The sequence below is a fragment of the Trachinotus anak genome, unplaced genomic scaffold, assembly GCF_046630095.1.
Source record: "Trachinotus anak isolate AG129_WGS33_773 ecotype Australia unplaced genomic scaffold, CSIRO_AGI_Tana_v1 ptg000021l, whole genome shotgun sequence".
Lineage (NCBI taxonomy): Eukaryota > Metazoa > Chordata > Actinopteri > Carangiformes > Carangidae > Trachinotus > Trachinotus anak.
In genome coordinates, this window is record NW_027273872.1 from 1,101,049 (window position 1) to 1,119,796 (window position 18,748).

At 40.7% G+C, this 18,748-nt stretch overlaps 2 protein-coding genes across 3 annotated transcripts; one reads left to right on the forward strand and one right to left on the reverse strand.

The window, feature by feature from the left end:
• Positions 1–3,495: 3,495 nt before the first annotated feature.
• Positions 3,496–8,150, forward strand: ubxn1 (UBX domain protein 1). 2 transcript variants are annotated; one of them, XM_071457575.1, is made up of 10 exons: positions 3,496–3,565; positions 4,058–4,122; positions 4,244–4,297; positions 4,427–4,554; positions 4,923–5,004; positions 5,171–5,362; positions 5,967–6,018; positions 6,154–6,276; positions 6,586–6,769; positions 7,521–8,150. In XM_071457575.1, the coding sequence occupies exons 2-10, from the start codon at positions 4,064–4,066 to the stop codon at positions 7,559–7,561; spliced, it is 915 nt and encodes a 304-aa protein (XP_071313676.1). In that variant the 5' UTR covers positions 3,496–3,565; positions 4,058–4,063; the 3' UTR covers positions 7,562–8,150. The 2 variants fall into 2 exon arrangements, with proteins under 2 accessions (XP_071313676.1, XP_071313677.1); XM_071457576.1 differs by lacking the exon at positions 3,496–3,565 and adding an exon at positions 3,817–3,835.
• A 706-nt stretch (positions 8,151–8,856) lies between these two features.
• On the reverse strand, positions 8,857–17,422 carry LOC139605790 (pre-mRNA-processing factor 39). Its single transcript, XM_071457574.1, has 15 exons — positions 17,272–17,422; positions 15,397–15,647; positions 15,074–15,199; positions 14,840–14,958; positions 13,969–14,136; positions 13,519–13,699; positions 13,323–13,427; positions 12,482–12,599; positions 12,212–12,366; positions 11,931–12,057; positions 11,158–11,429; positions 10,511–10,695; positions 10,301–10,375; positions 9,565–9,730; positions 8,857–9,411 (listed from the first exon to the last, which is right to left on the reverse strand). Exons 1-15 carry the CDS (start codon positions 17,327–17,329, stop codon positions 9,340–9,342), a joined length of 2,178 nt encoding a protein of 725 aa, XP_071313675.1. The 5' UTR covers positions 17,330–17,422; the 3' UTR covers positions 8,857–9,339.
• Between the last annotated feature and the right edge of the window lie 1,326 nt (positions 17,423–18,748).

Below are 18,748 nucleotides of genomic sequence, written 5' to 3' on the forward strand. Positions count from 1 at the left end.
AGTCACTTATTACCATTAACTGGAAATGTTGCCCTTACAGACATGCAGTTTTGGTTTTGGTTTTAATTTCAGATAGCTATATCAAATTACACACACACACACACACACACACACACACACACACACACACACTTGATATAATGATAATAGAGGTGTCCTTCATCGTCATGTTTGTGTTTTTTCTCTGTACAAACAGTATAATAAAGAGAGAGACAGTTACACAGGAGTCACAGGACTGACTTTATTTAATCTCAAAGAGCAATCTGCACAGAAATAAACATGAATATGAAAGTGAATGAAAACAGCCATCAGAAGCCATTGCTGTAAACAACCCATTAATGTTTTAAAGTCACACAGTCACGTGTGTCTGAGTTACAGAGTCCCAGCAGTGTTTCGATGACAAGAGGTGTCTCTCCACAGATAACAGCAGCTCCACTGGAAGCCAAAGTTTTTCCATATGGAGATGCTGTTACAGCTGGTGAGACCCGCAGAAACAATACAGCTGACAGCACTGGCAGACCATAAGATAGTAGTACTTTTTATTTCACCACTGGATTGAGGTTACTTCAACTACTTGAGAATATTTGTGAGTATTGATTGTAATTATCCAGATGTGATTATGTTCTTTTAACAATTTAATTAAATGCAGATTAAGGATGCTCCTCTGTCCCTTGATGTGTGTGCATTGTTCAGGTCCCCAGCAGAGGCCAGGATCATACAATTATTGTTTCTATATTCTGCTAGGTGCCAACAATGGCTCAAAGATAAGTATTTCATAACCCTACATACTTAACCTATGTCGCACCAGTATCATAAAGGTTTCCCACAAATGAAATGATGCTGCCCTCTTTTGGTTGGGCCGTGCTGACTTCACAAATTCAAGTCATTTTACTGCAGAGTTTATATCTGAGCTCTCACGTGATAATGCAACCAACACCTAATAAAAGGTTAGTAAGATATCATCCACCACAGCCCTGTATCTCCTGATCTTGGTTTTTACTGCTTCCAAGGTTACCCTTTTGACTCCAATAAAATCAGTGTCACTCACTCAGTGAAAGTGTACTAGGAGTCAAGAGGGAGTGCCATCCCAGCAAATGAATTTTAACCCTTTGTCCATTAAAATTAATCTTTTACATATAGGAACTGATATGGCTTTAAAGACAAGCAGTAAACAGCAGCACGCATCATTTCCCTGTGTACACCTCATCTCCTTAGTTTCCCTGAATCTCTCTTAACTTATCCTGACTGAGCTTTGACCCTTAACCCTCTCCCTCTGTAAAAAACAGAGCCATAAAGCAATTTAAGGGTAAGCTAAAGGGACCTTCACCCCTATTGTCTCCTTCAACTTTGCCCATGGCCGGATAATTCGACTCGCAGTGTGTTTAGAGAATCTCTATCATGAATCTCTGCTCAGATTAAAATGAATGTGTTTATGATCATAGCACCTTAATATGAAATCCAGACAGAGAGTCTGATCTGGTCAGTTCTGTGACAGGAAGTCAAATCTGAGGAGAAAGTAACATGTTGTAAACAAGACTTTTGTGCTGCAAGGTTAAATCAATTGTTGTAGACATCTTTGTGCTTATTCTTGTCACAGGATCAGGCTGGTTTCAGAGTCAAGATCTGCAGAGATTACCTTTTATATCCCGAACACATTACACTTCAGTTAATCTTAAGATTCCTCATTGATGACAGCCGTTATGTTTCATAGGCAGATATAACAAGTTCAGTGAAAGACGTTCTGTTACTGAAATGAAATATGAAAAGTTGATTTTAGCCACATTCACAGCTGTGTGAGTTAATTTCAGTCATCCAACAACCTAGTTTACAGAAGGAACACACGTTTGTTGCCTGGCAACCAATAACTCCATCAGGAAGCATTTGGAGCTCATTTCAGTTTACACTCATTTCATGAATTTCATCAAGAGCCATTTACTGTCTCCCTTTATAGCCGTTCACTTCATTTCAAATGTTTCATTTGCATTTCAAAGGACGATCTGAGATTGAGGTTTCACTGACCAAAGAATATGGATGTACTCCTAAAGACTACTTGCTAAGGTTGTTGGGTGCACAGTAAATATTTAATCAATACACAATATAAAACTCATGATCTTAGTTTAAATCCAAACTATATATATGTCCCATAGTGTTCAAATTAATTGTAAAGTGACTGAAACTGTTTCTTTGATCAGCCTAATATTTTCCAGTTATTCAGCTACATTAAGATGCAAAATAAAGTTCATACTCACCAGGTAAATACTGCACACAAGGCTCATTTCAGTCATTATTTCTGAGAGAAAAGTGGAAAATGGTGAGAAAGAGAAGTGAAAGTATGTGGAGAAGCAAGTCAAACAATTAAATTATAAAGAGGAGAGAGAAACAAGTAATGTTCAAACTTTTAAAAGAGAAAAGAAGTAAGGCACAAGTGAGCAGACAGAGTCTTTCCCTGAGTAATGGTTGGCTCGTGAATGAGGGCTACTTAAGACTGTGTGGGGGGAGAGAGAAAAAAATTAATCATTACACTTACTGTCAATATGTAACAGACCCAACCTGACCATAAAACTCAACAAACTGCTTGAACACCCACAGGCGCATGATGATGGGATTCGATCATACAGGATGGAGAGCAGCCAATCAGAGACTCAGCCCCCTCACTCTTAGGCCTCTTCATTCAGTCTGTCAGTATTTCCACCTCTGCTGTTACATGATCGAAAAACCTATACAGATATAACTCATGTGGGGCAGATGTAATTATTATTAATTGATTCAATATCTAAATGGAGAGTGAATCAATCGCTGATGCATCTGAGAAACATGAGTCAAAGAATAGTTCATTTCCTTATTAAGAGTAAACAAACAACCTATTGAACTTTTTTATATTGTTTAAAAATTTGTCAGTCTAGACTAAATGTACCTAAACATACGACACATATTTAATTTTTTTTGGAAAAGATTCAAAAGAATTCCTGCAAACTGTGCAGTCCAATGATTTTTCTTTCTTTGTAACTGACTTGTACCTGCATGTACTGTTCACCAAAGTCTGGCAACTTCCATAATAGTGTTTTTGTAAATAAATTATTACAGAACGGGAACATCTCCTCATTACTCACCTGTTGGTCAGGCAAAGAAAATATATCTAAGTCTCTAAAACAGGATCTAGATCTAGGTAAGAAAGAAACTGAAAGCGTGCAGTTCAGCTCTGTTCTGATGTACTTTATGGAACTGAAATTTTACTTACACATTCTTACAACATAAACCAATGATATAAAATATATAATAACAGAACTCTCAAACACAAACTTTTACCTTTATGGTAGGCTACACTTTTACTTAAGTAAAGGGTCTAAATCTTCTTCCACCACTGGAGAATGAAACTCTGAAATGTTATAAAACATTTCAGGGATCTGTAGTTGCTGAACGTGTGTTTGGGCTGATTAAATATCGGTTTCTGTAACGATTTCAAAAATAACCCCAAAGAGGTTAGGTTAAAAAAAAATCGCTTTTCTCTTGTGTTCTGTTTGACTCATGTGGGCTCCCGTACTGCTGAAGCGGTGTTGGCTGATGTGTGAGTAGCTAACTACATGATCTTCTCGATTATATTGGCTGATATTATCACTGTGAGAAGTGAAATAACACTTCTGTGTGGCCTCATGTGTAACATACAGGCGAACATGAACAGATAAAGCGATGGAGGGCGTGTGAGAGGCTTTTAATGGAGCTAGCCACCGAGACTTCCCAGCTAGCTCCGCGATTTGAACGTTAGCCACATTAATGCTAATTTTAGCTCTCAGCATAACGGTAGTTGTGATACTGAATAGCAACAACTAGAGAACAGGTAAACAGGTTTTTTGTCCGGTTGCTAGTCAAGGAAAGGGCACCAATGGTTCGCATAAGGTTCTACATCCACCACATTCGTAATATGGCTTCTTTACTCAGCCAAACAAAAGTCATTAGCTGTTAAAGTTTGCTAAAGCGTTTTCTGTTGTGACTCACCTTCTACTGTAATAGTGAAACAATAGAGCCAAGTGAAAGGAACGACTGTTGTTGTGTGTTTCAGGTCAGAATGGCAGAGCTAACAACACTGGAGAGCCTGCTGGAGATGGGCTTTGACAGGAACCGAGCGTGAGTGACTCCACGACCGGACACTGGTCAACACGGTTCCTGCATGAGACTGATTTCAGGTGGAATTAGACTGTCAAGCATTACAGCATCCCTGCTTTTCCTGTTCTGTTCATGTTTTCAGGGAGAAGGCTGTGGCCAGCACAGGGAACCAGGGGATAGAACAAGCCATGGACTGGTGAGTCCGACAGACGGGAACATCATATTAGTGGTGACCTGCCCAGGTTAACAGTCTTCAGTGCCACAGTCCAGCTCACCACTCTCACAACAGTTTACTCATCTTTCCTCTGTGATGTACCTTCCTCAGGTTAATGGAACATGAGAACGACCCTGACATCGATGAGCCCTATGTGCCGCCTGTGGGAAACGTCCTGGGGGGAGAAGCAGAGAGCCAGTCCAACGCAGAGCAGCCAACACTAGCAGACACTGCTGAAGGTCACACATGCCTTGAGACAATAGAAATTTGTCTTCCATCAAATATTTTGTCAGAAACGTATCCCATGGCAGCTGTGCTGTATTGTTTTTTTAATTTGTCCTCAGTAAAATGAAGTGGCAGCCACTGTTAATTTACACTGAACATAATGTAATGTCAGTCAGTTAGTTTCTATGTCTCTTTCACTCTGTGGATCACTGAGCTTCCACACTGAGGTTTTAAGGTTTGTGGTGAAAAGTGTGTAGGTTAGATAAGTCCGTGTGTGACTGGTTGTGGTTGACAGTAAGATATTTACATTACCGCAAAACTTTTCTCTCTTTTCTTGTTTCTTTTTCTTTCACTGTCTAATGTCTATTTGCTTTGGCTTCAGGTGGAGATATCATCTTCGATCAGAATGATGATAGTGACAAACAGCCAATGACAGAGGAGGAGAAACGTGAGCAAGTTAAGAGGTCAGAATGCACACATAGCTTTCTGAGGATCACATGAGATCATCATATGAGATTCAGTGTCTTGATGTTGACCTTTATCCAAGAAGACAAAGCCCCACAGTTGTGTCTAGGAGTCAATAATGATGTGGAAATACTTTTTGGAGATATCGAAAAGTCTCTTTTTCAGGCTAGAGGAGCTGATGCGGGTGAAGCAGGCGGAGAGAAGAGAGCGAGAGCGGGCAGAGGAGGTGGAGAGAGAGAAGCAGCGGAGGAGGCATGGCCAAGAGCTGCAGCAGATCCGCCAAAAACTGCAGGACGATGATATGAAGAAGCTTGCTGATCAGCGCAGGAGAGAGAAAATGGAGGACAAAATGGCAAGGTAAGGTCTTCATTAAAACACATCTCTGAGCAAGGAGAAGTAGATTCAGGTAATGGTCGCTGACTCTGTGCAGAGACCTGAACCAGTTTTTCATGTTTAAGCTGTAATAAAATCCGAAAGTACCAAAATGATTCAACAATGTTTCCAGTTCTTTAAAAAATATTTCCATGACCTCCCTCTGGAATGTGCTGCAAGGAGACCAAAGAGAAAAAGGTAAAAAAAAAAAAAACAGCCTGATGAACAGACTGAAATATTGTTTTGTTCATCATTATCCCTCCTGAATGTCTGAAGAGAATCAAAAGAGAGGGCCAGCAATGGAGAGATGTGGAACCAGGTTTGCTAATCACAGGAGGTCTAAAATGAAAAAATGAAATGCACCCATAGTACTTGATTGAACGTCTTCCTATTTAATCTGGAAACAAACTATAATTTTGTAAAATTCAGGTGGGACTCTCTTGGCACTGTACCAGATGAGAAGGTCAGAGGTTAGGACCAAAACCACAAATTGCAAATGCAAATGAACAAATATGAACAGGCATCTTGACTAAACTGCCATAGGTTGCAAATCCATATTTTAATATTATTGTATTTTTATTCCTGTCAGGCAAAGGGTTAAAGAGAAGATCGCACGCGACAGAGAGGAGAGAGCGCAAAAGGTACCCGTCACCGGTGCAGCTCAGTTTTCTCTTTGTCTTGTTCACTTGCAATTTCTTTTTTTACCACCTCTGTTGTTCCCAGAGACTCAGATGACTCTTGTGTTTTGTTTTTTTTTTGTTTTTTTTCATGTGTAGTTTGGTGGAGCAGGACCCCCGAGCACAGCTACATCATCCCAACCTGCCCAGCCCAGCCCCTCATCACCCACCAGCCAGGGCCCTCCACCCACTAAGAAGGAGTATGACGAGTCCAGGATACAGGTGCAGTCTGCAGCCCTACCTCTGTCTAATCAGTGTAGTCAATGGAAAGATCAGACAGAATTCAGTTTGTCTCTTCTAAAACAGAACAGACGTTTAGGACCCTTCGCTAGTTTAGACTTATTCTAAAGTGTGAGACAAACTGACATCGATATATATTTTTTGTTTCAATGAAAATGTTTTTTTTTTTGGCATGAAACTGTAAAATGTATAGAATGTGATTTAAAGGTTGCTCATTCATTGCCCACTTCTTCTCTCCTCTTCCTCCGCTCGCTGATCCCTGACTCCTCACTTTACCTCCGCTCTTCACAGGTGCGTCTGCTGGACGGCTCGACCATCACAACGGTCTTCAAGGCCCAGGAGCCGCTGGCGGCCGTGCGTGTCTACGTGCAGATGAATGGCAACACACCTGAGGGTCAGGACTTCACGCTGCTGTCGCCCTACCCCCGACATGTCTACACCGAACTGGACATGGAGAAGCCCCTGAAAGAGCTGGGTGAGCACTGGGAGGTGAAGTGGTGTGGGTCACATTTACAGGACGTAGTGGACGACTGCAACGAGGCAGTTCCACTGTCTGTCCTGTGAATTGTTTGCCATTTACACCTGGAACTAACACATAAGCTTTATCTGAATATGTTAATGCAAAGTGTGAATTTAGCTGAATTCACTGTGATCAAATCTCTTCCATGTGAACAGTATGGACAGTCTCTAAAGTCTGGAAAAGAAACTGTGGTTGAGCTGCCAAGATGTATACCATATAAAATGAAAGGTTAAAATCTCTCTCTCCTCAATGGGGCATTGAGGAGAGAGGGCCCCCTCAAAAAAAGAATCATAAGAAAAGAAACAATGCACCGTGTGTTGACTCCACCTTCCTTATTTGTGTTTTGAGATCCAATCACAGTTTTGGCCAAATCAAGATAACGAGAATGGATCAGGGTTATTAATTCCAGTTGTAAATGAGTTGGCTCATTGTTCAGAGATCACTGGATTAGTTTTACCAGGTGTAAATGAGGACAATATAAACCTGATCAAACATGGAGATTACATAAACAGCTTTTAAAAAAAATAAGTTCTTCATAACCAGTGTACCTGGATGGTCATGCATGTGTTTTCAGGTGTGTTGGTATGGACACAAATTGTTCCTGATACAGAACTAAAACAGTCGTCTCAACACAAATTGTTTTTGTTTTAAAATGAAAATGCAGTGTGAATGTAGCCTGTATCTGATGTCCTGTTTGTCTTTTTAGGTTTGGTGCCTTCAGCTGTGCTGGTTGTTACCAAAAAGTGAGATCAGGAGGATCCACTCTGTGAGCCTACCTCACCACTTCTACTGCATCGTCACCAGAGACACCACAGACAGACTGGTCCAGGAACAGAGCTACCACCTTTTAGTATCACTCAATAAGCCAGCTAACTGAACTAAAGCAGAGATGGAGCTTTGTTCTGATGATGTGTAATAGTTCTTAAAGTGAAGATACAAACATGTTTTGTTTTTCAAGACTAACTGAAAAAAGGCCGCGTGTCTGTGGGCTGATTTCACTGGGTGTAGGTTGGACTGATCTTTACTGATCAGGAACAAAGTGAAGGTAGCTGGCTTCTGACTGATACTGCTTCGAGACGCACCGCTCATGGTTTCAGCCACACATTTACAAAAAATGATACAGAACAAATTTGTTCAGTTTTAACCTGATTGTTACATAGCAAAGCACCACACAACTACTTGATTGGTTCTGAAAGGGCCTTAAATTTAATCCCCACTATCTTCCTGATTTTGTGACATTCTACTTTGCCAGTTTTTTATAAGTTAAAATCTATTGACAGTTATGTCTACTTAATCACCAAGAATCTACTTACAATAAAGCTGACTTGGAGAATTATGGTGGACTGGATTTTCTAAAAATCACTTTTGTACCATCCTGAAGATAAGTCTGGTGGTGTTCTGTACTTTGTCAAAAAACAAAGTCTCATTATTAGAATTGGACAAATTCAGAGGATTGATTTCAAAATGGGGAATTAATGAAGACAAAACATTAAAATGAAATCTCCCTCATCTACAGTACCAGTGAAAAGTTTGAACACACCTACCCATTCAGAGGTTTCTCTTTATTTTGACTATTTACATTGTAGAACAACACTGAAGAACTCAGAACTATGAAATAAAACATATGGACGTATGTAGTAAACACGAAATGTTAATGTTTCATAGTTTAGATTCTTGAAAGTTGCCACCATTACCTTAATCACCCTTTTATTAAAACTAAGTTTTGTCTGGTGGCTCCAGCCTCGAGCAGGTCCATTAAATTTAGACACCACCCATGTTGTCTTCATGTAACTCTCTCAAACACTTAAGTGGACTGAAGGCAAAGGTCTAACAAAAGGAAAAATTGAGTGCTACTCCTCAAAGTAACACTACATTCAGCAAAGGAGATCTTCTGTTAAATTCCTGCTAACATGAGGCAATTCAGTCATGTACAGAAATTTCTAGACTTCCCAACTTTTTAAAGATGCACAAACCTAAAATTTTAGTTTCACACTTAATGAATTTCACGTAGAGACAAATAAAGACACACAACACAAAGGAGATCTGTTGTGACACACTATAAAACACCTTTATATACATTAGAAAAACAACAAATAGCCTATTGTGTGGAATGGTACAAAATGTCAATCATACATCACCTGTAAAGTTGTGGATAATTTTAAAACACAAGCAAAGGGGTTGGCTTGCAAACAAATACAAAAATAGTTCTGATTAAAATGCAGAGACACCGATGTACTGAAAATGAACGTCACTGTTTCCTTTCGTCATCTTCCCACCTGCCCCTCAGACTCGACGCTGAAATGACTCGATGTTAAAAGGTCTCAACTCCAGTCTCAATTTCACAGATCCAGGACAGTGAGGTAACTCAGAGGAAGGACGGAGAGGAAAGGATGCTGGGATTATTTTTAGCAGGACTAGACCGGCAGGACTGGGTGCTTCAGTTTGTAGTTCAGCTGAGAAGTCGTCCTGGGTCAAACTGCTTCCCGTGGTCTTTTGGTGCCACACTTTTGGCGCTGTTGATCTCTTTAGCTGGGGGGGTAGTAGCCCTGGTTGTAGTTCCAGGTGTTCTGGTAGCCATAGCTGCCGTACTGCGGTTGCTGGAAACAAATCACAACAGACAGGAAATAAGGTACAAAGAACATCTAACTCTTCTTTAGGTCAATCAGTCATATTGATTGATTTACAGTTTTTCATTGAAACAATCATCTTTTATTTTGAAAAGTTTGCTGTCAGTGTTACATTCTCATTACCTGGTACCAACTGCTGTATCCCCCGTAGCCGGCCTGCGCGCTCATGTCGGTGCCCATCATAGGTGGAGGGGGTGTGGTGATGGGGACATGGGGCATGGTAGGTGGGACTTGTGTGGACACAGCAGAGCCGTCCTCACTTTTGCTGAGTTTCTCTGAATCCTCGTCCCTGCAGATCAAACACTGGATCAACAGCGAGCCAACACTTCGGCCAGTTTTCAACCTTCCACCTCATTAGCATCAGCCTCAGAATCAGTTCAGTAATCATCTCTGTGCAATAAAAGCCCCAAAAAAACCATCTCACAGGTTAGAAACAGGTCTGCAGGTCAGGTAAAATTATATCTTAATGAGGTTGATCATTTTCTTGCACTTGTATCAAGAAAATTACACTTGTTTCTTTAGAATTTGTCCAACAAATGAACAAAATGAAATTAACTCAATGTCAGCAGATTGTTTAAAGAAAAACATTAAAATCTGAAATTAGATTTGAGAACAAAAAAGTGTTTTTTGTTCAACTGCGTCTTTAACTTGTGCTATTCTGCACAAAAGCAGGTGATATTAATATATAATGGTGCCTGATGGAAAGACTATTATATTTATACATTTCACCCAGCAATGGGTTATTTAAAACATGTAAACATAGGCGCTGCAGTTATGTTAATTAATTAATTAATATTTCCCAGAGAACTATTTCTTCTGATCAGTTTATCTTTGAGTCAGCTGTTCCTTCCCCTCTCACCCGTTTTCTGCTCCTCTCTTTGTTCCACCGAGTTCCTTCAACAGTTTCTGGTGCTCTTCATAGACAGACAGCACGCTGCAGAGAACAGAGACGATCAGCAACAACATTCTGGTCATTGAGGATAAATGGTTTGTTCGCTATAATTAGGGTTTACGTGGCCAAGAGGATTTAAGACATTTGCCATCCAGAAGACTCATGTTGACCTCTGACCTCTGGATAGAGTTGCTGTAGTCCTCTGCGAACTGCAGGCCTCTCTGTGAGAAGAGGATCTTGGTGTGTGGGGCGAGAGGCGCCGCCAGTGCTCGCGTCACACACTCCTGCACCGCCTCAGCAGAGGCCCAGGGGTCCCCCGACACCTCCAGCTCCAACAGGTTCAAGTGCAGTTTATCATTATCCTGAGGCAGAGAGAGGCAATTAAAGACGAGAACTACTGTGTCGTCAGTCCTTAGTTTTGGCTTTTTACTTTTGAAGCTGCAGGTAACATTCACAAGAATATCAGATGTAAATCAGAGTACAACACATTGTTTATGCAGAAATGTGAAGATTACCACTTGGCCTGTCCAGTTATTAGAAGCTGTGAAGGGACATTACGACTCAGTCGGACGGTTAAAAATAAAAAACTCAGCAGGTCATGAACAGACAAAGACTCCTGAGTGTGGACAATCAAAGCTCAAACTGTCACACAACTGAAATAAATTCATTGCAGCCACTGGTAGGCAAGTTGTATTTTACAGCAAAACCACATTCACATTCTTGTGTTTTTTTTTTTTTTTTTTTTTAGAGGTAAGAGGAGATGGATCAAAATCTTGTGATGACATTACTCTCTGTGTGTGTGTGTGTGTGTGTTATTATCTCACCGGACTAATCTCCAGCGCCTCCTGTAAAACCCTGCGAGCTCTGCTGGGGTTCCTGCCGAGCTTCAGCAGCAGACGAGCCAGTTTGATGGAGTAGAAAGCGTGTAACGTGGGCTTCTCTTTGGATTCAGCCACTGCCTCCAGCAGCAAGGCCTCTGATTGGTCCAGATGGCCTGCTCGTCTCTCCAGAGCGGCCCTGCGGAGACGGACCACTGCCAACCCCGGCAGGTTTTTCTCCAGGGCCTCCAGCACTCGCCGAGCTTCAGTTAAATCACCTGTTGGAGAAGATGAGGGAGTTTTTTTGTGTTCAGACTGCTTTATAATGAGGTAATATACCATTTTAATAAAGTGGGTACATTTATATATAAATATACTTATAAATATAAAACATTCTAATTCAACACCACAGGACACAACCTAAAAAAATACCACACCTTTTGTGACAATTCAATCAACAAATTGTTGTATTGTTATTGTATTGTATTGTGTGTTGCGGCTGTGAAGGTTTTGTTCTCTGGAGGCCCTGCAGTGTAATGTTTTTACATGTGGGTCCTCGTTTTGTTTGTGCTCCTACATGAGGAGGAACATGAGTGAAAAAATGCAGGTTTCAAACTGTTGATAAAAATGAGTTTTGCAGATGTTTTGAGGAAGGAAATGCATTCAGGACATTTGTTTGGCGTCAAGGATACACGGTGAAACGTTACTGTGTAAGTCAGTCAGACCTTTAACATGTCAGAGAAAAGCAGAAGTTTGTGTGTGTTCAGGTGCTGTCGTACCGTGCCTCTCCTCGAAGGTGGCCCACTGCATGTGGATGTTGGGTTTATACCTCAGGTGGATCTCACAGGCTCGTTTGTAAACAGCTCGGGCTTCGTCCACACTCTGCGGCTCCAGGTACTGAACGTACTGAACGACACACACACAGAACAGAGATCATCCAGACACCAGCACTTCAACACACAAACTTCTCTTTTCAATCTAGTCTCTAGAGGACACACACACACACTGATACACACAAGAAATGCATCCTCTACACAGGTCTCTCACTCGCTTTTCTTACCCTGGTCCAGAACTCCTCATACAGAGCGCAGGCGATCAGGCAACGCTCAAAGAGGATGCGAACCCTGTGGTCATCGTGGGCAACTGCAGCATCCTCTGACACTTCCTGAGGCTGAGTCGTGACCTCTGACCCCTCTGTGGCTGCCTGGTTTGGATCTATTAAGGGACAGTGGTGTCAAACCTGAAGATGCTTTCAGACCTTGACACAAATTGATGAAATCACAGCGACAAAGGTGACAACAGACGGCTTCCTCATCACATATGTCTTCACCTTGGTTGGGGTCTTTGGTGTCCTTGATCAGCTGAGCAATTTCCCAGTCCAGGTAGGAGTGCCAGGCTCGCAGCTGGAGGCGGTCGAGTGATTTGACGTGGAAGTAGGGCCGCTTGATCTGAGAGAGAGAGAGAGAGAGAGAGAGAGAGAGAGAGAGAGAGAGAGAGAGAGAGAGAGAGAGAGAGAGAGAGAGAGAGAGAGAGAGAGAGAGAGAGAGAGAGAGAGAGAGAGAGAGAGAGAGAGAGAGAGAGAGAGAGAGAGAGAGAGAGAGAGAGATGTTTTGATGTAGTAACGAGGGTGTGTGTGTGTGTTTTGTGAGTTGTGTGTAACCAGTTCAAAGACTTAAAAAGACAACAGAGCATTTCCAGATCAAGAGTCAAATAAATAACTTTTAAACTTAATTTTATAGTTTTCACAAATTAAGCAAGACCATTACACATTTTAATGCATCTATTTTAATGCATCACCACTTTGGAAATATTTTAACTGAAGCACAATAGCAGCCATATTAAGATTGTACGAAAGCTCCTGTGCAGGTGCCTGTTTTCAGACAATTTCCATTTAAGTTTGGCTTCTTTTACCAAATGAAAAAGGGAAAACAGACAAACATGTTGTTACTGCTCAGAAACAACAAAATAATACTGGTACCAAAACTAAACTAACTGTGTGTGATATCCAGCCCGGGCTTCAGAACAAAGTGCCTGGAAAATAATTTTGACGTCATACTTTGGTTTCAAGTTTCCAAAAGAAAATAGAAAGACCGTGAATGAATGAGAGCAGGAGGATAAAAAGAAATGATAAACAGGTGCGTAGAAAGAGGAAAAACACAAACAGAACTCACAGCGTCTTCAAAGTGCCATCTTTTGCGGACTTCTCCCTCGTTGTCCTGATACACTTTGTCCCTGCGAACCAGCACTTGTTCCCTAATCTTCTGCATCAGTTCCTCCTGATCACAGTAAAAATGAGAATCATCTCTTTTCATCTTATTTACATCTCAGCAGTGTAAAGTTGGAACGAACTAAAATCATGTTACTCACTGTGTCTGTGCCCTCTGGTGTGGCGGGCTCTTCCTCCCCCGGCGGCCTCTCCTCCTCCTCCTCCTGGGCCTGTTCAGCGCGCTCTGCCTTCTGGCTCTGACGGCACAAAGTCCTCAGCTCCTCGTACTCCTCTGGGGAAAGAACCTCCTTGGGCTCATGGCTGTTCAGGTGCTCCTTATACCTGATGGAGAGCAGGAGGGAGGACAGAGCAGGACACAAAAAGAGATGAGAGAGAGGAGGTGTTCAACCAAGAGGTGAATATTCAAAACACAACAATAGTGTGTTGTCTTAATGTCCCCCTTCGTTAACAAAAAGGGAAATAACGTTGATAATTACAGAAGTAAATCCTGTACTAACAATAATTCACTGACATCACGGTTTTTATCTTCTCTAAATTTACTTGAAGAAATCTGATTGGATATGACTTGTCCTGTATGTGCGTGGTCTTACTTCTCGTAGTGTGTGTTGTAGAGCTGAGTGGGGACTGTGAGGACTCTGTCCAGCACAGCTGCTGCGTTCCTCATGTTCCCCTGCTCCTTCTCCCACTCAACATACAGATCCCAGAGCCGGTCTGAGTGGAAGTCCAGACCTGCTGCTGCAACCGCGTCCTCAAACACACTGAGGGTAGAGATTGGAAAACATGAATGTGAAAACAACTCAGGTCTGTACCGAATCTTTTTTACGTTTTTTAAGATCAACGAAAGATTAAACAATCGTGTCAATTAATAAAGAAAATGAATAAAGGGCAACATACATAGTGTAGTTTATCTGCTATCAACATCAGCATAGATTTAAACTATCACTAAAGACAAAACAAACAGACTGACTCAGGATCGGCAGCATTTGTATTTCCCTTCTTATTCTGCCTCTGCATCAGCGACAGTCAGAGCCACAGGCATTATGTTGTCTGTCTGTCCTTCCATGCAAATGTATGTATGTATGTCCCATTGTTGTGAGTGCAATATCTTAGTAATGCCTTGAGGGAAAGGTCAAAGGTCAAAGTCACAGTGACCTCAGAAAACAACTCTTCAAGCCATTACTCAAGTAATCACACAGTAATTAAGACAGAATTTCACACAAATGGTTAATATTTTATGTGACTGGATAAACAGGGATGTGATCTGAAACTCAAGTTTTTCACTAAATTCTACTAAGAACCATATTCTAACTGTGCTGTGCTCAGCACTGGAGGACCTAACTCACTGTGAAGAGTTAAAATCCTGGTTTCAACCATTCAGTGTGTGTGTGTGTGTGTGTGTGTGTGTGTGTGTGTGTGTGTGTGTGTGTGTGTGCGTGTGTGTGAGACAGAGTGTTTGTCTACCTGCGTATCCGCTTTGGTGACTCGGGCAGATTCATGTCCAGCGTTCCCAGCAGCAGATTGATGTAGTGGATCCACAGATCTACACTCAAGGGGATAGCCTGGAGACCCTGAACGCACACCTAACACAACGCACAACAACCATTGACATGAGTCATGAAAACACTTCTGGAGTCCACTTCATAATGGTGAGGGTAAGAAGGAACACAGAATTGTAAACTCTTGCTCCTGTTTTACCTCCTCTGCTTTGGTGTTGTACCCTGCGCGGCGCTCCAGATCAGCAAATTTCTTCCAGTAGCCGTAGCAGAGCGGGTAGCGATCGAGAAAGGCCTCCAGAGATCTCCGTGACGCTGTGATGTGACTCTGAACAGGGGAGAGAAGGTGTCACATGAGGCTACAACAAGCTTCCTCACCTAACATGTTCTGTGGCCTCATGGCAACACTGGAGGTCAATGTTTCAAAAGTTTGAGATGGTAATACGTCTTTATCGACAAGATGATGGTTTCTGTTTTTTTTTTCTACTCTAAACACCACTGGTTCTCTGCTGACTCTCTACACACCTCTTGCTCGCAGTATTGCAGCAGGTCGGTCCAGCTGGTGAAGTCTTGAGGATTGTCGTGGGCAGCCTTCCACAGACGCTCAAAGTCAGCAGGCAGTTCTCCCTCTTCATCCTCTACAGGTGGAGGCATGGAGAAGGAAGAGGGGTCGGGGCCCACAGGAGGCTCAGGGGCCATGGCAGCACTGCCGTTCTCTTCTAACATCTCAGCCATCTCAATTGGAGGCGGTGCCGGAACCTCAGAACCCTCCATGGCTAAACAGGGAACAAGATGAAAGTTTAATAACCACCACCCAATTCTGAATTTGAAATGTGTCACACAATGGGTGAAGTTTTTAGCACAGACCATCTGCAACCAACAACTATTTTCATTACTGATTAATCTGTCTATTAATAGCAATTAATCTGTTTGTTGTTCAGTCTATAAAATGTCAGAACAACAAAAAATTCCAAGAGGCTGATGTCATGTTTCCAATTTGCTTTTTTATCCAACCAACAACCCAAAACCAGAGACTTAGATTTAATTTACATAAAAACAGAGGAAAGCAGCAAATTCTCACATTTTAGAAGATGAAACCACTGTTTGACAGATTTGCCTGATAATGACTTTAGCTTGTACACGTAAACTCTACAGCTGTGACTAACAAATATTTTCATCTTCAATTACTCTGCTAGTTATTTTCAACATTATTCATTTCGTCTATAAAATGAGAAAAAAAGAGAAGCAACAAATCTTCACATTTAAATCACTGATCTGTTATCAAAATTGTTGCTTTGTTATTTTTTGTGAATTAACTAATTGATTAGCACTTTTTAACTCTGAAACTCTAAAAATTGTTGTTGAATTATTTTAGCACTTCTGATCATGGTTGACAACAAGACTAACACTGGCTGTGAAAGAATATAACAGTGCCTTCACAAACCTCTCAACTAGCCGATAACAATTCAACATAATACAGTTTTTCCCACACAACAATACATGACTGAGAACAGAGCAATTGCTTTAAATAACTCCCTACAGTGCTACATCACTTTCCTTAAACCTTCCCCATAATTAGCCAAAATCATCATTGTTCATGAAGTGTGGTCGTGAAGGAAAAAAAACTGAAAGCTTTACTGCAGCACTGGACTGCTCCAAGCTGTTTGTTTTGGGTGGGTGAATGCACTTCTTATAAGTCAAAGCTACATTAAACCTAAAATGAATGTAATGTGGGTAATTCATTGACTTTCCCCTCCTCTGCTTCCTGGACACTTGAAAAAGGCCAACAATAACAACCGTGTATGAAAAACTCACATTTGCGCACACATGCTTTCAAGTTAAGTAGTAGCATGTAAATGACCATGAGTTTAAACAGTGCTCTGATTTCAAAATTCTGCTAAAATCCCAATACAGCGTACAGATAAATATTTTATACACCGAGCAGTCCAACCAGTTATTCAGCTAATCACGACAGTAAACCTGCAGCTGGTGCTCCACACTTCACTAAATATGCAACAAAAAAAAAAAAAATCAGTAGTTTAAGGCTTTTATTCACTGTCTAAACCTGCACAGGTAGACTTCATTCATAAAAAGATCACAGTTTAGGTTTCGCTATCTTCGGGTTGTTGTGGACTTAACTGTAACTAGTTTGTGATGAAAGGTGATAAACACCTTTGTTAAGCACAGGAAGGTTAGTTAATGTTGGTTAAAGTTGCTTCATAGGTAGGTTGTGTAGCTGAAATGAAGTTAGCTTAGCCTAGCTTCTCACGCTTGCCCTCAGAAACTGGTCCAGTCAGAACCTTAACTCGAAACGTCTGCACATGAGCCGGAGCACAGCGGTACCTGTGAAACGACACACACCTGCATGTTGTATAATTCACACACGTTAATTAAACTAACCTGAAGACTCTTCGAGCTCCCCGTTGCCGCTCAGCTCCTCACCGCCTTCGGCCGCCATGATGGAAAACGTCTTGCCACGTCATTCAGGCGCGACAACACGTAAATGAAAACGAAAAAAAATCTGTAATTCGAGGAAAACGTTGTTTGTTGAAAGCGAAATACAATCTGCCTTGTTTTACACACTGTGCTTCTTTGTAAACTGTGGCGTGAGTTGTAACTAGCAAGTAACTAATTACCAATGGAGACAATAATAAAATAAATAAATAAAAATGTATGATGTATAATTATAGGATAAAATAAGACTTTATTTATCCGTGTTGGGAAGTTCACAAGCCATCCAGCAACCTTTACCAGCTGCAACATTTAAGTGATGAACACATTAATTCAGCAAGAATTATGACCAATAATACACTAGTACTTTTACTGTTAGTACTTTTGATACTAATATAATTTTATATATTTTCTTATATAATGTTATAAAATATTTTTTATTACATACATATTTTTTAAAAATAATTTTTATATTTTGATAAAAATACTTTTGTGATTTTATTCAAGTAAAATTCTGAATGCATTTTACTTGTAAGTATTTCTACACTATTGCAACTTTTACTTAAAAGATGTTTTGAAAAAATACTTCCACCTCTGGACAAAACTACAGATTTTCAATAATAACCTGCTGATTTTGGAAAAAAATATTCACAAGTAGAATTTTCAGAAATTAAAGTAACTTGTAGAAAATGTGACAAATTAGACACATTTTCCTCAGGACCTAATTTCATGTTGTATGTCTAAAAGTACATGATAGTATTCTTGATGCTTAGGGAAGTGCTTATTTTCTAAACAATCTAAACAAATGTCCAATCCCCTGCTGACATTTTAGAAGACCTCATAAAAAGTGAACTTGTAAATTAGTGGGTAAAGGACACTGTCTAAATTTAATTAAGTAAAAACCAGGGACTTCTTTTACATTTGGTCAACTTTATTTTCACTTGGTCTCATCTTTTAAAGTACATCTGACAACTTTGATTGACAGCTGAAGTCTGTTTCTTCAGTTCCATTTCCACCAGGTCAAGCCATCACCAACAAAACTGCAGCAACATGTACATAACATGATCATAAAAACAATCAAAGTAACAAAGTCAGAACAACAAAACCCCTAAAAAAGGTCAGATGATTTGACAAGACAGGACATACACCAGAGTTTCCAGAGAGTCATTTGATTTCTGCTCAGTCTGCATTCAGGATTGATTTTCATGTGAGTAAGAAGGCTTTCAATGGATATATGCACGTGAAATACCTTGTAAGGATTGGATTTGACCTGTTCATTAACATCCAAATGACACACTGGAAATCCTGGACCATCTTGACAACTAGTAACACATGAAAATCTAAACAACTTTGAAGTTCTCACTCTTCCTCAAGTGCATTAAAAATAATCTAGTAAACAATGCTGGAAAAAGAACTTGATAAAACA

Coding starts and splice junctions, on each gene's coding strand:
- ubxn1 (XM_071457575.1), top strand. CDS start 4,064: ATGGCAGAGCTAACAACACTGGAGAGCCTGCTGGAGATGGGCTTTGAC. Junction 4,123..4,243: donor GGCTTTGACAGGAACCGAGC/GTGAGTGACTCC, acceptor TCATGTTTTCAG/GGAGAAGGCTGTGGCCAGCA. Junction 6,277..6,585: donor ATGACGAGTCCAGGATACAG/GTGCAGTCTGCA, acceptor CGCTCTTCACAG/GTGCGTCTGCTGGACGGCTC.
- LOC139605790 (XM_071457574.1), bottom strand. CDS start 17,329: ATGGCGGCCGAAGGCGGTGAGGAGCTGAGCGGCAACGGGGAGCTCGAA. Junction 13,428..13,518: donor CACCAGAGGGCACAGACACA/GTGAGTAACATG, acceptor TACTGTGATCAG/GAGGAACTGATGCAGAAGAT. Junction 12,600..13,322: donor GATGGCACTTTGAAGACGCT/GTGAGTTCTGTT, acceptor TCTCTCTCTCAG/ATCAAGCGGCCCTACTTCCA.